Source organism: Micromys minutus (genome assembly GCF_963924665.1).
Source record: "Micromys minutus genome assembly, chromosome: 2".
Lineage (NCBI taxonomy): Eukaryota > Metazoa > Chordata > Mammalia > Rodentia > Muridae > Micromys > Micromys minutus.
This window is the reverse complement of record NC_137971.1, coordinates 16,791,351-16,813,288: the sequence shown is the minus strand read 5'-3', so window position 1 is coordinate 16,813,288 and position 21,938 is coordinate 16,791,351. Positions and strand designations below refer to the sequence as shown.

Genomic DNA, 21,938 nt, shown 5'->3' with positions numbered 1-21,938 from the left:
CCAATAGAGAATGAACTTACTGTATTTACAGACAGCTCATTTAATGGGAAGACAACATATGTAATTGTATCACACATTTATGCTCTTGAGATCCCCTTGCTTCAGCACAGATAATTGAGTTGCTTGCTGTAGCCGCTGTTTTTGAAATGTTGAAAAGTCAAACTTTTAATTTGTACACTGATAGTCAATATACAGCTTATGGTTTGCAATTACTTGAGACTGTTCCTTTTTTAGATACTGCTAATTCTCAAGTTTTGCAATTATTTAAGCAAATACAACTCAACATAAGAGAACATACTTTTCCATACTTTATAGGATATTTAAGAGATACTAGGGCAATGCCACAGCAGACTTGTATACCAGGCAGATGACAATCTCATTCTTTATATCATCAAACTAGTAATAGCTTGAGACAACAATTTGGTATGTCTAGAGAATGTGCACATCAACTAACAAAATTAGTTATGAAGTAGCAGCAAAAATAATTTTATGGTTAGGGGTCACCGCAATGTGAGGAACTGTATGAAACAGTTGTAGCATTAGGAAGGTTGAGAGTCACTGCTCTAGGACAGTGAGCAGCCCTGTTTCAAAAAGCACAAGGTGACAGTAATTGAGTAACAATACCCAAGGCTGACCTCTGACCTATACATGCCTACACATATGCATGCATGACTCCACACGTGAGAAGTAAGAAGGTAAGAGTAGTGAAGACACCAGCTGAAACCTCAGCTCTCTTGACAGGTCACTTAATGGCTCCAAGTCTTAATTTCTCCTTCTATAAAGTGGCCATTGGAACAGTCCTAATGCACTTTTACCAGGGCTGGGAAGACTCTCTGTAGACAATGAGAAGAACAAATACTTACCAACAGTAAGAGATACAAACTATTGTTACTGAAACACCCTAATCATAAACATAGAGTTTCAGCTTTCTCGGGAGATTTGGCCTGGGGAGACTTAAGTTCTTCTAAAATTCTTTAAGACAATTCTCTTTAGGGACTTCCTACTGGCTATGCCCCCTGGATGCCACAGTGGTAGAGAGGGTACTGTGTTAACGGAAAGTGCACATCTCTGAGGCTGGGCTTCTCTATTTGAACAGTAAATGAAGTCAGAGGACACAGCAGTCACAGATACAGCAAGACAGAGCAATCTCATCAGGCACAGAATGAGAGACTGGGTAACGAGGCCAAAAATCTGTGTCAATCGGGATGTGTCTCACACAGCGAGCCCCCTCCCAGGGACTTAGGGTCACACTTACCTCTCAGCTGCTGGAGCTCCAGGTTCAGACTCTGAATGGTGCTCTCATAGGATTTGAGTGTCTCAAGAGTCTCTGCCCTCAACGATTCGTCCTGTTTTTCCTCTAACAACAAGTTCAGCTCTTCCTGAGCCTTGGCGTACATGTCCAAATCGTGTTCCACATCCTGAATCCTCGCCAGCACAGAGGGGCACGGAAAAGGCTGGGCTGGGCTCTTCTCCAAGTGCTCAGAGCCTTCCTTCTCTGGGGCCTCCCAACCAGGATGGCCACTGGAGGTGAGCTTGGGGGAGGCTGCATTCATCCTCTGCTGAGTAGGAGGAGGCAGGGGAGCTGGGCGGGAGGGCCGCACAACCAAAGGGGGTACAGGTTTCGGGCTCTGGTCAACCAGCAAGTGAGGAGAAATGGGTGTTGGGGTACGGGGTCTAGGTGGTGGCGGTCTCAGAGCCTTTCTCCTCTCGGGGAAATCCTGTGAGGTTACTGAGTTTGAGGAGCCTCTCACAATATCCTTCTCAGAATAAAAGTCCATGATGGAAAAGCGCCGGACAATTTTCTCTGGCTCTGTGCCGGGCCCCGACAGACTCTTCTCAAACTCTATTAGCTGTTGGGTCAACTTGGAATCTAGGTCCAGGCTGCTCCCTTGTGACGCTGTGGTTATTTCTGTGGCAGGCCCCGTGTCTGGTAGGCCAGACCTCCTCTCTGGTCTCTCTGGTGCACAGTTGAGGCTGGCAGCAATTTCTGCAGATGTCTGGTGCTTCTGAGCACAGCTGGCCATGGCTGGATGGCAAAAGTGGCTAGGTCTGTCTGTCCTTGAGGCTGTAAGGGAGGAGGCTCTCTGGAGGTGGGACACTGGCTTTTGAAGCGACCAATGCTGGGCATATGTTTTTCTAGGAGGCAGGCTGGAGTAGTCTCTGGTTCTGGCTTCTAAGGAGACAAGCCTGGAGAATGGATCCAAGCGTTGCTGACTCCCCGCTTCTGTTAAATAATGCTGGTTCTTCTGCACTGTGGAATGACGAGGTAGCTGAGGCTGGGAAGAAACACCATTGACTTCCTGTGAGGGGTCAGATGTGGCAGCGTCTTTAGCAAGAGGCCTTCCAAGATCCACATCAGGGGAGCTTCCTGAGGCATCTTCATCCTGACCAGAGATCTTATCTAGAGTACACTCAGGGGCCACATGATCTAGGGGTACAGAAGTTTGTTCTGAGAGACCATAGTCGGGCCTTTCTTCTTCACACTCTTGGGGTTTCTGTCTTGCTTCCTCTAGCACGGAGTCCCCCACCTTGCCCACAGAGCTTTCAGAGTTCTTGGGGACGCTGTCTTCCTGGGGCGGAGCCATAGTCTCCTCTGTCCTGTCGCTAGGACATAACTTCACAAAGCGATGGGGAAAGACACCTGTCTTGCCCTTCAGACGTCCTTCCAGCCAACCATCCTCCAAGGTCCCCAAAATTCGAATTTTGTCCCCTACCTCAAAATCCAACTCATTCGCCTCCAGGGCTTGGAATCTATAGAGAGCGATTCCATAGGTCCCTGTCTGCTGGTCGTCCTCGTCACCCCTACTCTCCTCCGCTTCTTCCGGAGAGACGTCCACTTCACCATTGACAGCGGCGTCATCTCCACTTCCGGAGTTTACCGACTCATCCACAGTCCTTAGGGGCCCCAGAAGCTCCACAAAGCCTTCTGGGAAAATGCCCCTTCGACCCTCTAACTCTCCCTCAAACCAGCCTGGCTCGGGCACCCCGATAATGGTGATCACGTCTCCTTCCCTGAAATCTAACTCCTCATCCAGCTGGGCAGAAAGGCCCATGAGGGCCCGGGCTTGTCCCATGGAATATTCTGGAACCTGAAGCAGCACACTCTGTGAGTGCCACTGTCGGCTCTGAGAGGAGAGGCAGAGCTCATGGACACATGACGACGGGAAGAAGCCCCGGGCACCCCAGCAGCTTCGTCCCTGCACCCATTCTGCTGTGGGAATGCCATCAAGAATCACCAGGTCTCCTGGAGAAAGAGAAGCAAAAGTCAGGACCTTGGCCAGAACCCCAGGGACCAACCGCCTCCATCACCAATAGTGCTATTGTGGAGACAGGACCCAGCTGTGTAGTCCATGCTGTCAGCACAGTTCTCCTGCCTCAGCATCCTGAGTGCCAGGCTTGCCAGAGTATTTGAGAAGAATCTCTCCTTCTGCCATCTGGGTCCTGAAGAGAGAGCTCAGGTTGCTGGGTTGGCAGCAAGTACCTTCACCTGCTGAGCCAGTAACCAGTAACCAGCTCTCCAAATATCCAGTATCTCAGGTTATCTTCACAAAACATACACCAAAAGTTACATTTGCCCTAGTGTTTAGATTTACCAGTTTTATAGACACACTCCAAGGTTCTATAATCAATCGCTTTATAACAAACGCTGGATTGTGTAACTGTGGATATTAATTTTGTGGATTACCAACTGTAATCGTACTTTGTGCTTCCCTCCTGGGCAGTGCTTGGTTAAACTGCCTGAACGGAGCTGCTTGAGAAATGGAGAACATCAGCAAACAATGAGACGGACGGACGGGGCAGCAGCTCCGGTTCCCAGCCAAACGTACTGGAGAGTGGGCTAGCTGTACTGTTCTTGGCTTTCTATACGCTCCTGGGCCTTTAAAAAAGATCTATTGTATGTGCATCGCTGTTTGCGTGTACGCAGATGCATGCAGCACCTGAGGAGGCCGGAAGAGAGAGTCACATCTTTTGGAACTACAGGTAGATGTGAGTCACTGCAGATTCTGAGAACTGAACCCAGGTCCTCCGCAAGAGCAGCCTTTGCCTCTCAGTCATCTCTATGCACCGTTCTTGATTTCTTTAAAAGCATCTGTGTGCGCCACCTTCCTAAGTGCATGTGAGCAAGTCAGCGATGGGCACACTTCTCTTTTGTGCCGTGAGAGTCTGAGATGTTGCCTTCTGGACGGTGAGCACTGAGCTGAGACATCATTATGACTGATGCCTTTTCTTTGGCCTGGACTCCGAAGTTCATCATATTCTCCTGCATCTAAAACTGTCTCCCATTGCTAACGTCCTTGGTCCCTCTAATTTCTTCTTTAAAAAACTCATCTTCCATTTATTAATTATCCTTGCTAATCCCTTAGCCTGGTCTAATCCCCGCTATCTTCCCTTTGAAATTTTATCCCAAACATTATTTCTTCCAGCCTATTAAACGATTATAAATAGGCCAATTTATCTTACCACACCCTCTTGCTCAAACTTTAGTCCTGAGACACGATGGTCTACTGCTCACAATGTCTTTCCTAAGAACCACTTTCTGTTTTCTGAGACAGGGTCTCGCTCCGGAGCATGGGCTGGACTGAAACTTGTTCCAATTATCCTGCCTCAGACTCTCAGGCGTTAGGAACAATTCTATTCTTATTGACGGAAATCAATGAAGCTTGTTTGTTCTGTACACACTCTGAAAAGGTTTCTTTACAACGGCACCGACAGCTATTCTGTCTCTGCCCCATCCGAGCACGGGTTCAGGTTTCATCCGGTTCTAAGGTCTCTGCCCTCCAACAACCCATTAAGATCTCACCCATGATATAGGGTATTTACTTTGTTCTGCCTTTAAGACAGGGTATTCCAGGCTGGTTTCAAACTTGCAATCTTCCTGCCTCAGCCTTCCAAGTGCTTGGGTTAAAAGTATGTACCCCGCCGAACCCCAAATCTTTACACTTGCCTCTGTCTCATCTGAAACCTCAGCAGTCTTCCTTAAAATGCCTTAGCTCACATCAGCCTGGGAACCACCTGTGGTCTACCCTGTGGTCTACCAAAGAACGACCCCCCCCAAGCCCTGTTTGTCCCTGCATGGCACCTGACATTTTACACTTAGTGGCAGACACCTAGTATATTCTCCACTTTTTACTGTCCTGCCCCCATATCTCTGTAGTCCTTAGTTTATGAACTCACATTCACTGGCCAAAGCCTCGGGTCAGGACAATCACAAGTGCCCAACCCCCATGGCCCTAAGGTCTGCCAACGGGCCACAGCGGAAGTCACTGGTGACGTGACTGCTCAGACACAATGGGTCTCTTGGTGAATAGGAAAGTCAAAGCATGCCATATCTCCCACTCGCCAGCTTTGGATACCTGGCTCACTTCACAACTGCTGTCTGTTTGGCCAGACCTCCGTGAGCCGGGACAACGGGGCTGTTCTCCTCTCTGTTCCCGAAGAGCATTTGGTGAGCTTCACTTCCGGGCAGACTGTCATTCTGCTCGTGGTCCACAGATCATAAACGTGGAGTTTCAAAACAAAACAAGGCATGCCTGTTCCCCACCTCAACACACAGGAATTAGATGGTCCTTCACTTTAGTCCTGACACTTCCCATCTTGTGTTTTTGATTGTGTTTCTCCCATGCCTGGTAGGTAACTGCCTTCATTGTATAGGCCTAACTGTTCCTTAGGTTTGTTTGTTTGTTTGTTTGTTTGGGAATGATGGGAACAGGTTTGGGAACAGGTCTGTGGGAACCATGGTGACCCTCAGGGCTGCTCTGGCCTTTGGCTAGAAGTAATTCCTCTCAGCCGCGGTGTTAGAATCTCTTGTTGCCATTTTTATTTGAACAGGAAGTAGTCTGGAAGGAAGACTTAGGAAGGAATGTAGGTCTTGTTAGAGGCTGTCACAAGCAGTCTGGCTCTGCAGGGTTGGCTTCCTCCCTGAGGACACTCACAGCACTAAGTGCCCAGGGGACTGTGTGCTTTGTGCAGGCCACATAGTTTATTTAAGGAACCTAATTAGAGTTTCACCCTAATACTTCAATGCATGGCATTAACATCTAGGGTTCTTGTGCTTGAAATAAGAAAGACCAGTCAGCACTATTTGTAAATTATCACTTTATTTTATTGGCCTTTTCAGAGGTGGTAGCCTAGAAAGCAAGGCTTGGGAAACCATGAACATTTATAATGTTGATAATTAACCATACGTCCCATTTGCTCAGGAAACGGGTAACTTCCTGGAATGATGGGAACTGTAGTTCTTGGTAATTAAGGTGGCCTACAGGTTTGTCCTTGTGAGCCCCCGTCACAACATTCAGCTGGATGGCATTCCAGATGGAAAGTTCTAGAACGTTCCCGGCCAAAGTCCATCTCTCTGTAGTAGTTACTATTTAATTAAGCTTATTTTAAATCTGGCCCAAAATGGCGCAGTTGGCTTTTCTGGAGAATCTAAGCATTCATTCATTCTCTTCCAGGAAGAGTGATGGGCGGTATCCCATAATATGCAGCCTTCCTTATTCTCAGTCTCCTGATCCTTTTGTCTTTTACTTGCCATCTTCCTTTTTCATTTCCTTTTCCTTTTCTCTTCTCTTCACTTTTTCTTTGACAGTTGGTTCTAGCCACTCAGAACTCCCTCTGCTCCAGGGACAGGGTCGGGGTGACACCTGCTGGAAGAGTCACTGATGACTCCAATTCCAGGACACAACAACTTCACAGAATGATGGAGCCACAGGCCCTGGCACCTCAAAACCAAGGGAGCCACAGAGCTTCTTTGCCCGGTTTACACTACAACCCCAGGGAGCCTAACAGCTACCCTGATATAGGGATGTCATCTCCTCCAACTTCTACACAAGGAAACTTGGTCTGAAAGCTGCAAACAGCTGGCCCAACGTCACAGCTACTATGACACGGCAAAGGTTTAAATCTAGGGTCATCAGCAATCCATCCTCTAAGCCACAGTACCCACTTTTTGCACACTACTCATAACACAAACACAAATTATGTACCTGTGTACACACACACACACATACACACAAATACATATACACGTGCACACACAAAGACACACACACACACACACACATATATACACACAAATTTTCTCTTTTGGCAGTTTTATTTTTCTTTTGTGTGTATAGATGTATTGCTTTCATGACTGTGCACCATGTGTGTGCAGTCCCAGCGAGGCCAGAAGAGGGAATTGGTTCCTCTAGAATTGGAGATACAGGTGATTGTAAGCCCCTGTGTGGTTGCTGGAAATTGAACCTGGATCCCCTGGAAAAGCAGCCAGTGCCCTAACCATCTCCCCAACTGCTCTTATTATCTTAATGATACTTCTTAAATGTAACTTAACCACAACTAGAAAGGCAGTGTAATAAAACACAAAAGGCTGGCAGTGTAGCTGAAGACAACAGAATTTCAGAGCTTTCCGCTCCTATCTCCTGAATGCTGGAATTAGTCACACAGAACCCAAGCTTTGTGGAGGCTAATCAAACAGACTACTGACTGAACTACACCCTTAGCAATCCAATACTCTCAAAAGTTTCCACATCTCCTTCTGATTCATTTATCAGCAAAGTTCTGTGTACACTAAAGAGAAGCTATGCCGCTACTATGCTGGCTGGTCTTAAGTCAGTTTGAACCTCAACTGAGAAGATGCCTCCTTAAGATCTGGCTGTAAGGCATTTTCTTCATTAGCAATTGAAGAGGGAGAGCCCAGCACATTGTAGGTGGGGCCATCCCTAGGTTGGGAGTCCTAGTTTTTTTTTTTTTTTTTTTTTTTTTTTTTTTTTTTTTTTTAAGAAGGAAGGCTGGGCAAGCCAGAGGAAGCAAGCCAGTAAGCAGCACCCTTCTGTTGCCTCTGCATCAGCTCCTGCCTCCAGGTTCCTGCCCTGTTTGAATTCCTGTCCTAACTTCCTTCAGTGATGACCAGTGCTGTGTTAGTGTTAACTGAACAATCCCCTCCTCCTCAACTTGCTTTTTGGTCATGGTGTTTATCACAGCAATAGAAACCCTAACTAAGACGACTACAGTGAAGGTTCCTGGGGACAGATCAAAACGATACCACAGGGATTTGGATAAACAACAGTAGAGGGCAGGACTAAAGGAATCCATACTCTGCTCCAAGCTGGTCTCATGGCAAGTTCCCCTTAAGTGAAAAGGGTGTTTCAAGTTCTAGACTTGAAAATCATGGAACCTCAAGACTTATGTCTGATAAACTGTGTGCAGTCTAAAACAAGACTTCATTTTGTAGTAACTGTGGCTGTCTTCAGACACACCAGAGGAGGGCATCAGATCTTATTACAGATGGTTGTGAGCCACCATGTGGTTGCAGGGATTTGAACTCAAGACCTCTGGAGGAGCAGTCAGTGAGTACTCTTAATCGCTGAGCCATCTCTCTCCTCTCCAGTCCACAAAATAATTTCTTACTGATGTGATGTACCATATAAAGAAACAAGAGGAACTGAACACAATTTCAGTGTGTCAAGCTTCAAAGAAAGGGACAAGGTACAATTTAAATTTTTCATCCAAGAAAGTTTGACTTTTTTAAAATCAGAAGCCATATTAAACCATGAGACATGCCAGGCGTGGGATGAAAGCCCTGAGAGTTCTCCCTCCTGTGGACGCTCATCCCTGCACCCTCTCCCTCCCTCCTGTGGACTCTCATCCCTGCACCCTCTCCCTCCCTCCTGTGGACGCTCATCCCTCCTGTGGACGCTCATCCCTCCTGTGGACGCTCACCCCTGCATCCTCTCCTTCCCTCCTGTGGACGCTCATCCCTGCACCCTCTCCCTCCCTCCTGTGGACTCTCACCCCTGCATCCTCTCCCTCCCTCCTGTGGACTCTCACCCCTGCATCTTTTCCCTCCCTCCTGTGGACTCTCATCCCTGCATCTTCTCCCTCCCTCCTGTGGACGCTCATCCCTGCACCCTCTCCCTCCCTCCTGTGGACTCTCATCCCTGCATCCTCCCCCTCCCTCCTGTGGACTCTCATCCCTGCACCCTCTCCCTCCCTCCTGTGGACTCTCACCCCTGCATCTTTTCCCTCCCTCCTGTGGACTCTCATCCCTGCATCTTCTCCCTCCCTCCTGTGGACTCTCATCCCTGCATCTTCTCCCTCCCTCCTGTGGACTCTCATCCCTGCACCCTCTCCCTCCCTCCTGTGGACTCTCACCCCTGCATCCTCTCCTTCCCTCCTGTGGACGCTCATCCCTGCACCCTCTCCCTCCCTCCTGTGGACGCTCACCCCTGCATCCTCTCCATCCCTCCTGTGGACTCTCATCCCTGCACCCTCTCCCTCCCTCCTGTGGACGCTCATCCCTGCATCTTTTCCCTCCCTCCTGTGGACTCTCATCCCTGCACCCTCTCCCTCCCTCCTGTGGACTCTCATCCCTGCATCTTTTCCCTCCCTCCTGTGGACTCTCATCCCTGCACCCTCTCCCTCCCTCCTGTGGACTCTCACCCCTGCATCTTTTCCCTCCCTCCTGTGGACTCTCATCCCTGCATCTTCTCCCTCCCTCCTGTGGACGCTCATCCCTGCACCCTCTCCCTCCCTCCTGTGGACTCTCATCCCTGCATCCTCCCCCTCCCTCCTGTGGACTCTCATCCCTGCACCCTCTCCCTCCCTCCTGTGGACTCTCACCCCTGCATCTTTTCCCTCCCTCCTGTGGACTCTCATCCCTGCATCTTCTCCCTCCCTCCTGTGGACTCTCATCCCTGCATCTTCTCCCTCCCTCCTGTGGACTCTCATCCCTGCACCCTCTCCCTCCCTCCTGTGGACTCTCATCCCTGCATCCTCTCCCTCCCTCCTGTGGATGCTCATTCCTGCATATTCTCCCCCTTCCCCATCTCTCATGTGTAGCCTCTGCCTTGGGTGTCATATAAAAAGAACAGTTACAACACAAACAACCAGCTTGTCAGCCCTTCCAGTGTGATATGATGACTGAGTCTGGATCACAAGCCTCCAACTGCAGCCCTAGTGTCTCTACGTTTCTGTGGACCAGCACGAACTTAACCAAGTGGATGCACAGAAGTGGGTTCCTGTCCATCTTTGGGAGCCTGTGCCTATTGCAGTATACTGTGAGAAATACTTGAATCATCCCAAGGACGGGCTAGAACCATCTGCTTAAACCATTCTCAGGAGAGAATGCTGTCCAGTGGGAGCACAGCAACAGGCACTCTCGCATTTATCTCGTTTGTCAAAATGACCATTTCCCTGTTGTACACAAGTAAGTAGCAGTACACGGGCAAAATCATACATAGGGAAGAGATTGACACTGCCTAAAGTGTCTTCAAAAGTAAAAAGGTAACACTGACAAGGACACACTGATGAGTCACCATCCTGAGGCCACGCTTCTTAGCTGTAGAAATAATAGTTTGTAATAGCTTTCAAGCTATGCGATTATGTATAAGGTACAGCTACTAATCGTCTTGGTGATGGAGATCAGATAAGAATACCTTTGAAGGGGCTGGAGAGATGGCTAGGCAGTTAAGAGCCATCTAACTATTATTCATTTATTATTCTCTTATTCAGAGGACAGGAGTTCACACACATCAGGCAGCTCCAAACTCCGCTCCAGAGAAGCCCATGTCCTCTTGTCACCTCCCCAGGTACTTGCAGCTCATGTGCACATATTCACATCCCGCCCCCTCTCTCTCACAGACACAAACAAAATTAAAAATAAAGATAGGCTGGCACAATGGCTCATGCTTTTAATCCCCGCACTCAGGAGTCAGAAGCAGGTGGATCTCTGTGAGTTTGAGGCCAGCCTGGTCTACAGATGAAGGTCCAAGCCAGGGATATATAGTGAGGCTCTGTCTCAAAAAAACCAAAATCTAAAACAATATAAGAATCCCTTTCTTGGAAAAAAAAACACTATGAAAGTTATCGAACACTCTTAGTGTAAGGCCTCACCCTCACCCCATCATGTCAGTGTGGAGGACTTGGCAGAGATTAACGGCCCAGTGTGAACAAACACTTTACAAGACCCATATTTGCAAGATTCTGCAGATCTCCAGTGCTCTGCTTACCTCGATGGAGGGAAAGACTATTCAGCTCTCGAGATACGAATTCGCAGGTGCAAACAAACAGCCTCTCTCCCTCTTTCAGACTGGGAATCGTCACGATCTCCACGAAACTGCTGGGGAACTGTCCTGAGAAAGGAGGCGCATATGTTAAACACAGGGTGCTCTTCTAATCCCAGCCTGGGCACAAGGACTGTTTCCTCTCTGAGTCCATTTACAAGTCCTGAGTTGAAAACTGACTTAACGCTAATAGTTAGAGAATTTACTGTAGAAACAGTGCGAGGCACAACAGCAGATACACACAGAGGACAGAGAATACAACTCAAAGCCATTGATGAGACCGGTGAGCTGCTTCAGAGGGTAAAAGCGCTTGCTGCCGAGCCTGAGAGTTAGATCCCCAGCTACACCAAGGTATGAGTCCTGCAAGCTGTTCTCTGCTCTTCATGTGCTCTACACATGCACTGGTACACACACACACACACACACACTCACACACACACTCACACACTCACACACACACTCACACACTCACACACACACTCACACACACTCACACACTCACACACACTCACACACACTCACACACTCACTCACACACACACACACACTCACACACACACACTCACTCACACACACTCACTCACACACACACACACTCACTCACACACACTCACTCACACACACACACACACACACACACACTCACACTACATGTATCTACCACCAGCACTCTAGCCGGTTCACTACAAAGGAAAACATGACCTGTGTAGTCTTGGTCTCCATAGATCTAAAACCCACTGAGACAAAGGACACAGGTAACCCATCCACAACAGCTGTCCACACAGCTGTGGCGGTTCTGAGGGATCTTACAGGTGGTGTAGAAAGACAGGGTGTGTCAGCTGGAGAACCTTAGATTCCCAGACACACCACCCCTGTCTGAGCCACTGTCAGCGCCCCCTGGTGACAAAAAATCTCTTCAGTTGCCTTCCTGCCTTCATTTTGCTCTTCCCTTATTATTATTTTTTTAATTTTATTGCTTCGTTTTATGTGCATGTGTGGTTTGCCTGTATATCTGTCTGTACACCATGTGCGGGCCAGAGAGGGCATCTGACCCCTCTAACTGGAGTTACAGATTGTTGTGAGTTGCCATGTAGGTGCTGGGAATTGAACCCAGGTCCTCTGGAAGGGCAAAGTGCCCTTAACCACCTAGCCATCTCATCATCCCCCATCCCATCATTTCTTTTTTTATTAACTAATTTACTTATTTCATGTATATTTATTTTATGTATTTGAGTACACTGTTGCTGTCTTCAGAGGGCATCAGATCCCATTCCAGATGGTTGTGAGCCACCATGTGGTTGTTGGAAATTGAACTCAGGACCTCTGGAAAAGCAGCCAGTGCTCTTAACTGCTGAGCCATCTCTTCCGCCGCCTTCCCCCATCCCGCCATTTTTAAAACAGCAGCAGGGTTTGATGGTGTGGGAAGTTTCCTTCTGTCCTCAGCTCCTCACCTTTGACCTCTGTAGTCACGCCGCACCCTCCAGCCACTTGGGGTCCTGCTGCCGTTTCCTCAGTGTTCAGGTCAGGGCCACTGAGGAAGCAATTCTAACACCTGCTCCTAGGTTTTATCTGAACAGAAAGCAATCTACTTACTTCCCCAAAGCTGCCAAGTGCTCACGGCACTGTGGACCAGGACTGTCTGACATACTCCAGCCCAGTGCACACAACATGAGTCGGTCAAGGACTAAATTAACATAACTGTGTGTTGTTTGAAAGGCGGGCCATTCGTCACAGCCCTCTCACCTGTGACATCTTCCTTCTTCCCTAGAAGCCAAAATTCATCCACCACAGCCAACACCTCAATGACATCCCCCACAAAGAGTGGCAGTTCCTCGGAGACACTAGGGCAGAAGTCAAAGATGGCTCGGACCACGGATCCAGGCTCCATACTTCCAAAGCTGGAAAGGAAAGGCGAAGCGTGAGAGAGCATCACTATTGAAGACGTGCCACTGACAGGCTTCCTAAAGCCTTACACTTAAAAACGGAAAGATACTATACGTATAAAATATAAAAATACAAAGCAGATTCCTTAAAGTAATAATCTCCTCATGTGTTTTTATCCAATTCTCAATGTAACTCTAGAACTGGGAAACAAACACCAGTAACAACCAAACACTAACAACAGAAAACATCTGAGCTAGGAACGTGGCCTTTCAAAGCACCAGAGGAGGGAGGGAAATGACATTTTAACATGTTTAAAGTTCTAAGGGCACTGTAGTACTGCTAAGACGCAGTCTTTAAAAAGACTTTACATTACATACAGCGTTTCATCCATTTCCCAAGATAACGCTAAAAGTAGAAGGATTAGGCTCTGTAAATTTAGATAATCGAATTTGCCCAAGGACAATGAGTCAGCAGCAGGCCAGGACTCACTGGGGCATCCCAAGCAAACCAGCAAAGCAGGGTCTGACAGCAGCAGCAGAGCCAGGACACACACACACACACACACTCACACACACACACTCACTTGATGGTGTCTCCAGGGGACATTTAGTACCGGCAGATTAAGTTTTGTTTCTGGTTTGAAGAAGTCTGTGGCCAACCTGCACTTTCTCAAGTCTGTACTGCAATGGATGATGGGTACATTGCCCTCCTGTGGGGGGCTAGAGACTTCAGGATGTGTCTGCACACTAGAAAGTGAGGGCACAAGGGGCCTGGGTGTGTTCATCTGGAGTATTCAGCCATGACCAGACACATTCTGCAGATACCTTCCCAGGGGCTTCCCAGGGGGCCTTCAAGCTCTTCAGCCTGGCCAGGACCCAAAGACTCATTTTAATTTCATTTCCTCAAAGACTCATTCGGTGATGCTGAATATGGAAAAAGTTTTTCATCTCACATATGATTAACTTCATCAAAAGTACCAAGTCGGGCCAGCGAAATGGCTCAGCTGATAGAGGTGGCTGTCACCAAGCCTGGTAACCTGAGTTTGAATCCTAGAACTCAGGACAGGAGAGAGTAGGGGGTGGGGGAGGGGACTGGAGGGACAGCACAGCAGTTAAGAGCTTACTGTACTTCCAGGGGGTGTGAGGTTGATTCCCAGCATCCCTGTCAGGCGGCTCATGGCTGCTTGTAATTCTAGCTCTGAGAGAATGCAAAGCCCTCTTCTGACCTCTAGGGTACCATACACATGGTACAGACACACACACACACAACACACACACACACACACACACACACACACACAGAGAGAGAGAGAGAGAGAGAGAGAGAGAGAAGAGAGAGAATAAGTATATATAAATATTTTAAAAGAACCAAATGTCTAAGGGAAAGAAAGCAATAAGATAGCTGTAACTATTGCTTGTGACTTTCACTGATGTGAAAAACACTATAGGAGACATCTAACGAATGGCTTGGTACACTGGTGTTTTAACCAGGCTTGCACAGTTAAATGTTCCATAGTTGACTTGTGCCATTGAGTCAAAGTAGCTTATTCTTGTGTTACTGTTTTGTTTGTTCTCAATAGTGAGGACTGGGGCCATCACAGAATAGAGAAGTAGCTACTGAAGTCCCTGTCCCCTTCCTACCACAGCCTTCCCGCTTTTGCTTTCCTTTTGAGGTGCTCTGGAGAGAACCCGGGGCCGCATGCATGCTAGACCAGTGCTCTACTACTGAATGTGACTGGAAACATCTAGTCGGATGTACCTGGCGGTGCACATGACCTTTGACCCCAGCACTTGGGGGCAGAATGGCAGGCAGAACAGAGCCCTGTGAGTTACGAGGTCAGACTGGGCTGCAGAGTGAACTCTGGGTAAGTCAGGAATGCATGGTGAGACCTTGCTTCGAAAGGAAATAAAAAGAAGCAAACCCCAAATCTAATATTTATGTAAATATACTTTGAAGAGATAGCACAGTGTGCATGTAAACCACTGGGCTCCTATGGTGATAGAGCAAAGTTCAAATCCCGGCTTTCACATTCTTAGCTTATTCACCATGGACACGCTGAACTCTCAGGTCTTCCGTCTCCAGGACCCGAGAAACAAAGACATTAAAATGTTCACAGCAATCACTGTGAGGATGACTGAAATGATAAAGATCAGTGACCAGTACTTACACGGTGCTTCCTCATGCCACACTCTACTGCGTTCCACATCAGTGTGTCCTCCCAACAACCGATCTGCCCGTCAGTTATTGGTTCCCATTTGGCAGGTGAGAACACGGGTTCAAAGAAGTGATAACTCCAAGTCACACAGTAAGTCAGACAGAACGGGAATCCAAATCTGCCTGTCCCCAAAGCCTTACCCAGGATGCTGTGTGAACATGAGGACGACGTGACAGGCCCATACACTGTCTCCAGTTATTGACAGTTACAGCTTCTCAGTAGACATTAGCTTATTAAAACTCATTTCCATAGCTAACGACAAGTTCAAATCTGCGTCACTGGCCACAGAGAAGAAACTGTCTTGGAGTATAAACGCTTCACCTTCTTATTTCAACGTGGTTAATCTAATTTTGAGCAGGTTTTAAAATAGGCACACGGGGTCGAGTGTGACGGCACGCGCCTGTCAATCTCAGCACCAGAGAGCAAGATACACTCCGTGTCTTCCTGGCGTCGTCCAGAGATCTGGAGTGAACAGGGTCCGGGGTGAACAGGGTTTCACAGTGTGTAATCACAGATGCAGTCCTAGACAGTTGCAAAGCCTCGGGCCTTTCTCAGAGATGGCCCGCCTCCAGGTCAGCTGACCTCATTCATCAGCCTCAGTAAAAAGGAAAGATTTATATATTCTTTTCTTACGCATATGGGTGTTTTGCCTGAGGGTATGTCACATGTGTGCCTGGGCACCTACCAAAAAAGGATGTCTGAGCTCCTGGGACTGGAGTTGCCGATGGTTGTGAGCTGCCGCGTGGGTGCTGGGAATCAATCCCGCATCATCTGGAAGAACAGCCAGTGTTCTTAACCTCTGAATTATTTTCTTAGCCACCCCACCCAGTCAGTTTTCCTATCCTTTTTCATTTTTATTTATTTATTTATTTATTTGAGACAGAGTCTTACCATGTAGCCCTGGTGAAACTCACTATATAGACCAGACTTGGACTCATAAAGACCCACCAGCTTCTGCCTCCCGGCACCATGCCCAATTCAATCTGACTTCTGGTTTACATCTACAGCATCAACACTACTCAAAGTTCCCAGTAGATAAAAGTAGACAACCTCTGGATGGCAGACTGGCGCTCCTCTGCAGATGTAAGGGACACTTGTTGGCATTGGGGTGGGGGGTCAACAGTTTTCATGCACTGAGGCCCTTATTTTCTGGCTGTTTTCTAGGCATCTGAAGTTGCTAGATTTCTGCAGAAGGGTGGTGTTTTGTTTTGTTTTGAAGCAGAAAACCAAGTATAATATTTGGCAAATCTCTTTGCCGTCTACATTATTAAAATGAGTCGTCAGGATTGGGTCAGGATGGGCAGGATCTTCCCTCACATTTTCTCAAAGTTCTCACTGTCTGATAAGAGCATTTGCTTCTTCTCTGAGCTGTCAGGTAAGGGACTGGCCTCCACCCACTGATTTCTTTGCCCCTTTGTCTCGTGAGCTGAATGAATTAAAAACATTCCTCTTGGCTCCTTTATGGGGAAAATGACTCACACACAGAATTGAATCTGTCTCAATAAAGCCTTTTACTGACTGACCTCCTCTGCAGGAATGAGTATGTAATCCCAAGAGACACACACCCTAGAAGGGCACAGAAGTCACAGCTCCGTGATTCACGTGTGCAGCTAGGAGGCGGGGCTTGTCTCCCACTTTACTTGGGTGACAACACTCCCAGAGCTGATCCCACCCTGTACACAATCTCAGAAACACCTATTGTCACCCATGCTGGGGCCATCTAGAAACTTGCAAGTACGTTTCAGAACTCAGTCATTAGAGGCTTCTGTAAGCTGTTCCAACTCCAGATGGAAGTTTGCAGAAGAAACTACAGGACAGACGGGCTGAGGGAACACTGGGGAGTTAGTGCCCAATCCAGCTTGCTGTTGGGGACATCAGGAAGATGCAGAACCCCACCCTTCCCTACGAGCAAATACATATTTCTTCCTCTAAAGAAGAAGCATAAGTATCCTCAGAAAGATGACTCTCCAAACCCTTTTGGAAGGTAAAACTCCAAAGGAGTTTGTGAAGGAAGTGGCTTCTGCCTATTTGCCTGTAACACATACACGGGAAGGCTCAAGTAGCTAACGGAAGTTGGCTAGAATAACTGAAACCACACATACCTGCAGTTCTGCTCACCTAACGGTAAACCAACCACCTCCAGTGTGAACAGTTTCAGTCTCCAGCTTGCCTAGGTCTAACAGGGTTAGGGGGTGAGGAGGTAAGGGGGCTGGGGATAGTGTGAACCCTGCAGGTCAAGCATGGGTACCCAGGGCTTCTTGCTCTGAATAGCCCAAAGGACACCAAGGACAGCTGCCACCTGAGTGTCCACTATGCCACATGCATCAGGCTGAGCCAGGAGCCTGCACTGTCCACTACACTGTGGTCAGCAAGGTTCGAATCCCAGCACGGCCACTTCGCAATCCACCCAGACTCAACAGCTAACGAACAGATCACCAGAGATCACAACTGAGCTCCTGGGCTCATGTCCTCTGTACTAAAAGCTTTTCTGAAATCACATCTCTTTCCTTCAAACCCCGCCAATCAATCACTTTCCCTTTTCGGTTTCTTGAATATTTTGTCAGGAACTGAGGTAGAAAACAATTGTACACTCACCACCAGGGTTAGAGCAGAACATCTGACCACAGGGACTTTATCATCTACCCTCTGGCCCTTACCCATTTGCCATTTATTTTTATTATTACAAAATTTAAAAAATCTAAATACCCATCAAACTTGGCCATATGTTTTTAAAACCAGAATTTTTTGATTTGTTTTTATTTTTAATTTTAAAAAGTAATACTTTTTTGGATACACCAAGATCTTACTTTGTAGTCTAGCCTAGTCTTGAACTCATAACAATCCTTTTGACTCAGGCTCCCCAGGACTGGGGTTCTAGGCATATGCCACCACACCCGCATCTACATCTGTTTATTGTTTGTTTTCTTAAGTTAAGGACCTTTTTTCCCTCTCAGCCAAAATTACAATTCTTTTCTGCCTGCTAAATAATCAGTGACTCATCTTTTCCTAAATTCCAGTTTTTACATTAGTTGCTTAGAATTTAAACTCTTCTTCTTTTCTATGATTTATTAACATAGTCAACAAAGATGTATCTGGCTAGGCAAGATAGAAACTTGGCTCCAGCAGGCAGCCCTGTCATTGGAGAGCCTTTTAACACAATTCTTGAAACAGTGCTTCTCTGGCCACGGAGGGGCTGAGTAGCACTTAGAGTCTAATCTGCTGCAGCAAACAGTCTAACCTCCATCTTGGAGCAGCTTCCTACTGAGAAGAACCTATGCTCATTCAGAAGGAAACAGTCTTATCTATCTGCCTCTATCTGTCTGTCTGTCTGTCTGTCTGTCTGTCTATCTATCTATCTCTATCTATCTATCTATCTATCTATCTATCTATCTACCTACCTACCTACCTATCTATCTATCTACCTATCTATCTATCTATCTATCTATCTACCTATCTATCTATCTATCTATCTATCTATCATCTATCTATCTACCTACCTATCTATCTATCTATCTATCTATCTATCTATTATCTATCTATCTATCTATCTATCTATCTATCTATCTATTATCTATCTATCTATCGTCGAGTCTTAACCTGTGGATCTCGACCCCTGCAGGGGTTGAATCTCAGAGATCCTGCATATCAGATATTTACATTATAATCCATAACCGTAGTCAATGACAGTTATGAAGCAGCAATGAAATAATCTTACAGTTGGGGGGCACCACAACATGAGGAACTGTCCTAAAGGGTTGCAGCATTGAAACGGTTGTTTTCCGATCTGGGGGAAAGAGTATGTCTTAAGTCTGCAGTAATGGTGTGTGCATGCATACGTGTGCATGTGTGTGCTATGTGTGCAAGTGCATATGCACATGCATGTGTGTGTACATGTGCCAGAGACAAGAGGTTGAAGTCAGGTGTCCTATTTTTTTTAGTAATTTTTACATATTATTTACCTATTGAATGTGTATGTGTGGTATGCATGTATGTATGTGTATATGCATGCATGTGTATGTGCGTGCCACATACACATGAGAGGACAGCTTGCAGGAACCACTTCTCTCCTTTCATCGTGTGGGTCCCAGGTATGTAACACAGGCTGTCAGGCCTGATGATTATACCCTTACCCACTTAGCCACCCTGCGAATCCTCTTCTTATCTTTTGAGACAAGGTTTCAGATGCACACAACCACCCTGGTTTTTATGTGATTGAAAGGCATCCGAACTCAGGTCCTCATGCCTCTTAATTCAGGTTTGCTCTAATGGCATTCCAAGGATGTCCAAAACATACAGGAGATGGGCTAGTCCTGGAACCCGAAAAGTTTACTTTAGCGTCCCCAGCTGTCCCTTCCCAAACACATTCTAAGAATGCTAATCTTGGTGATTCAAAATATAGTGAAAAACGGTCATTATGGATTCAAGGAGAGCTGGGAAGCATATTTCCCTCTCGGAGGGGCACAGGTACAGTGGTACAATAAAGCCCATGGCAGCTTGAAAGAAGGTCCTTAGTTGCATGTCTTTAAACTTGTCTGGGGACCAGAGAAATGGCCCAGCAGCTGAGACCAATGGCTGTTGCTGCAGTGCACCAAAGTCGGGATCCCAGCACCGTCAGGGGGCCCACAGCCTCATGTAATTCTAGATCCTGAGGAATTACATGTTCTGGCCTCTCAGACATCTAAGAGCATGTATACATGCATACATGCATACATACATCATACATACATACATACATGCATACATACATACATACATACATCATACGTATACATACACACATACACACATACATACATGCATGCATGCATACATACATCATACATACATACATACATCATACATGCATACATACATGCATGCATGCATCATACATACATACACACATCATGCATACATACACACACATACATACATGCATGAATGCATACATCATACATACATACATACATCATACATACATACATGCATGCATGCATGCATCATACATACATACACACATCATGCATACATACACACACATACATACATGCATGCATGCATCATACATACATACATACATACATCATACATACATACATACATCATACATACATACATCATACATACATACATGCATGCATGCATACATATATCATACATGCATGCATGCATGCATACATACATACATACATACATACATACATACATGCATACATACATACAAATACATTTTCACAAATAAATTTGGGCCAGGTGTGATGACACGTGCCTTTGTTTCTAGCACTCACTGAGGCAGGGGGCAGGCAGATCTCTGTGAGTTTGGGCCAACTTAATCTACACAGCAAGTTCCAGAACAGTTAGGGCTACATAGAGAAAGCCGGTCTCAAAACAACATCATCAACAACAACAACAACCAAACAGAGAAACAAACCAGGACCTTTGTTTGGTCACATTTAATGTTTTTAAACTTTGCTCAACCCTCCTTGAGGGACTTAGTAGTCCTATCCAATCAGAATAGGCCAGGGGTGTGGCTCAATAAGAGGGCAGGGGCCTGGGGGACTCTCCCGCCTGCACTCACTTCCATTGCTTTTATGAACAGCAGGCTACGTTTCCACACATTTAAACACTTGTCATCGCTGTTCCTCCAAATGACGCCCATCTCTCCTGTACAAGGCCCCTCCGTCTTCGACATTCCCACTCCCGCAGGCTTGTCTGTCTTCTTGAAGATTTATGCGACATCGGACTGGGCATGTAAACATACTTTCTTCAAATGACTTTATTTGAAAAAATATAAATGGCTTTATTTAAATCTCATCACACAGTACTGCAGAACAAAACATCGCGGTGTCGGGTTCTAAGCACTGCATCTCAGATCTAGTTGGCAACGGCCACATTTAGCAAATTAATGTTTAAGTCTTCCACGTAAAAGCCATACACACCAAACTGTAAAAAAAAAAAAAAAAAAAAAAAAAAAAAAAAAAGAAAGAAAGAAAGAAAGAAAACGTTTCCCATCGTTTGAAAACACCAGTTTAGGAGTATGACTGTAAAACAGAAAAAGCAAGCAAGCATGGACCTTCAATAGAAGAACTGGCTCTCCTGTTGCAGTATTCCCTTTTACTTCATGGGCTCGTTATTCGTTATGATACAGAATTTAACTGTTGCAGCTCTAAAAGCCAACTATTTAGGGAAAGGGCAAAAATGGAAAGTATGTAGGGCATTTTTTTTTAAAGGTACAGTACACCTAATAGTATCTCAGGAAAACAGGATAGGAATTACCCAAGGCTAGCTCGGGTCTCACTGGATAAAAACAATGGGTTAAACTTCACTCTTCTGTGTGATTCTAATAATCCAGGAACTTAAAATATCCATAAGTCTTTATTTTATGTGTGTGTGTGTGTTCTTCTTGCTTGTCTGTGCATGTGTACCACAGCCCAGAAGTGGGTTCTCTGGGACTGGGGTTACAGACGGTTGTGAGCCACCATGTATGCACTGGGCAGCGAACCCAGGTCCTCTGGAAGAGCAGCCAGTGTCCTTAACCTCTGAGCCATCCCTCCTACCCTGGACATGTGAAAATTAAAGCTAGAAATGTAAAATTGTCTGCTTTGCTGAGTGAGACAAGCAGACACGGGGAGAAACACTGCAGGATCCCACTCAGATGTAGCACTCCGAGCAGCCAGAGCCACAGAGACAGAGGAAGGGCCGGGCAGCTAGCATTAAGTGGGTATGGCTGTCCAGCTGGGGAACAAGAGAAAGTTCTGGAGGCAGACGGTAGTGAATAAATGGTGGGAAACTGTACACTT

At 46.5% G+C, this 21,938-nt stretch overlaps 1 protein-coding gene across 2 annotated transcripts in view; it reads right to left on the bottom strand.

The window, feature by feature from the left end:
• Positions 1-21,938, bottom strand: part of DNMBP (dynamin binding protein) — a gene marked incomplete at its 5' end in the record, with an annotated part of 89,779 nt that overhangs the window by 50,282 nt on the left and 17,559 nt on the right. Inside the window, 3 exons of one of the 2 annotated variants that reach the window (XM_080913235.1) lie at positions 1,256-3,244; positions 11,007-11,129; positions 12,804-12,958. In XM_080913235.1, coding sequence (XP_080769361.1) covers positions 1,256-3,244; positions 11,007-11,129; positions 12,804-12,948 — 2,257 coding nt within the window. The remainder of the gene's footprint in view (positions 1-1,255; positions 3,245-11,006; positions 11,130-12,803; positions 12,959-21,938) is intronic. The other variant, XM_080913237.1, reaches the window with a different exon arrangement.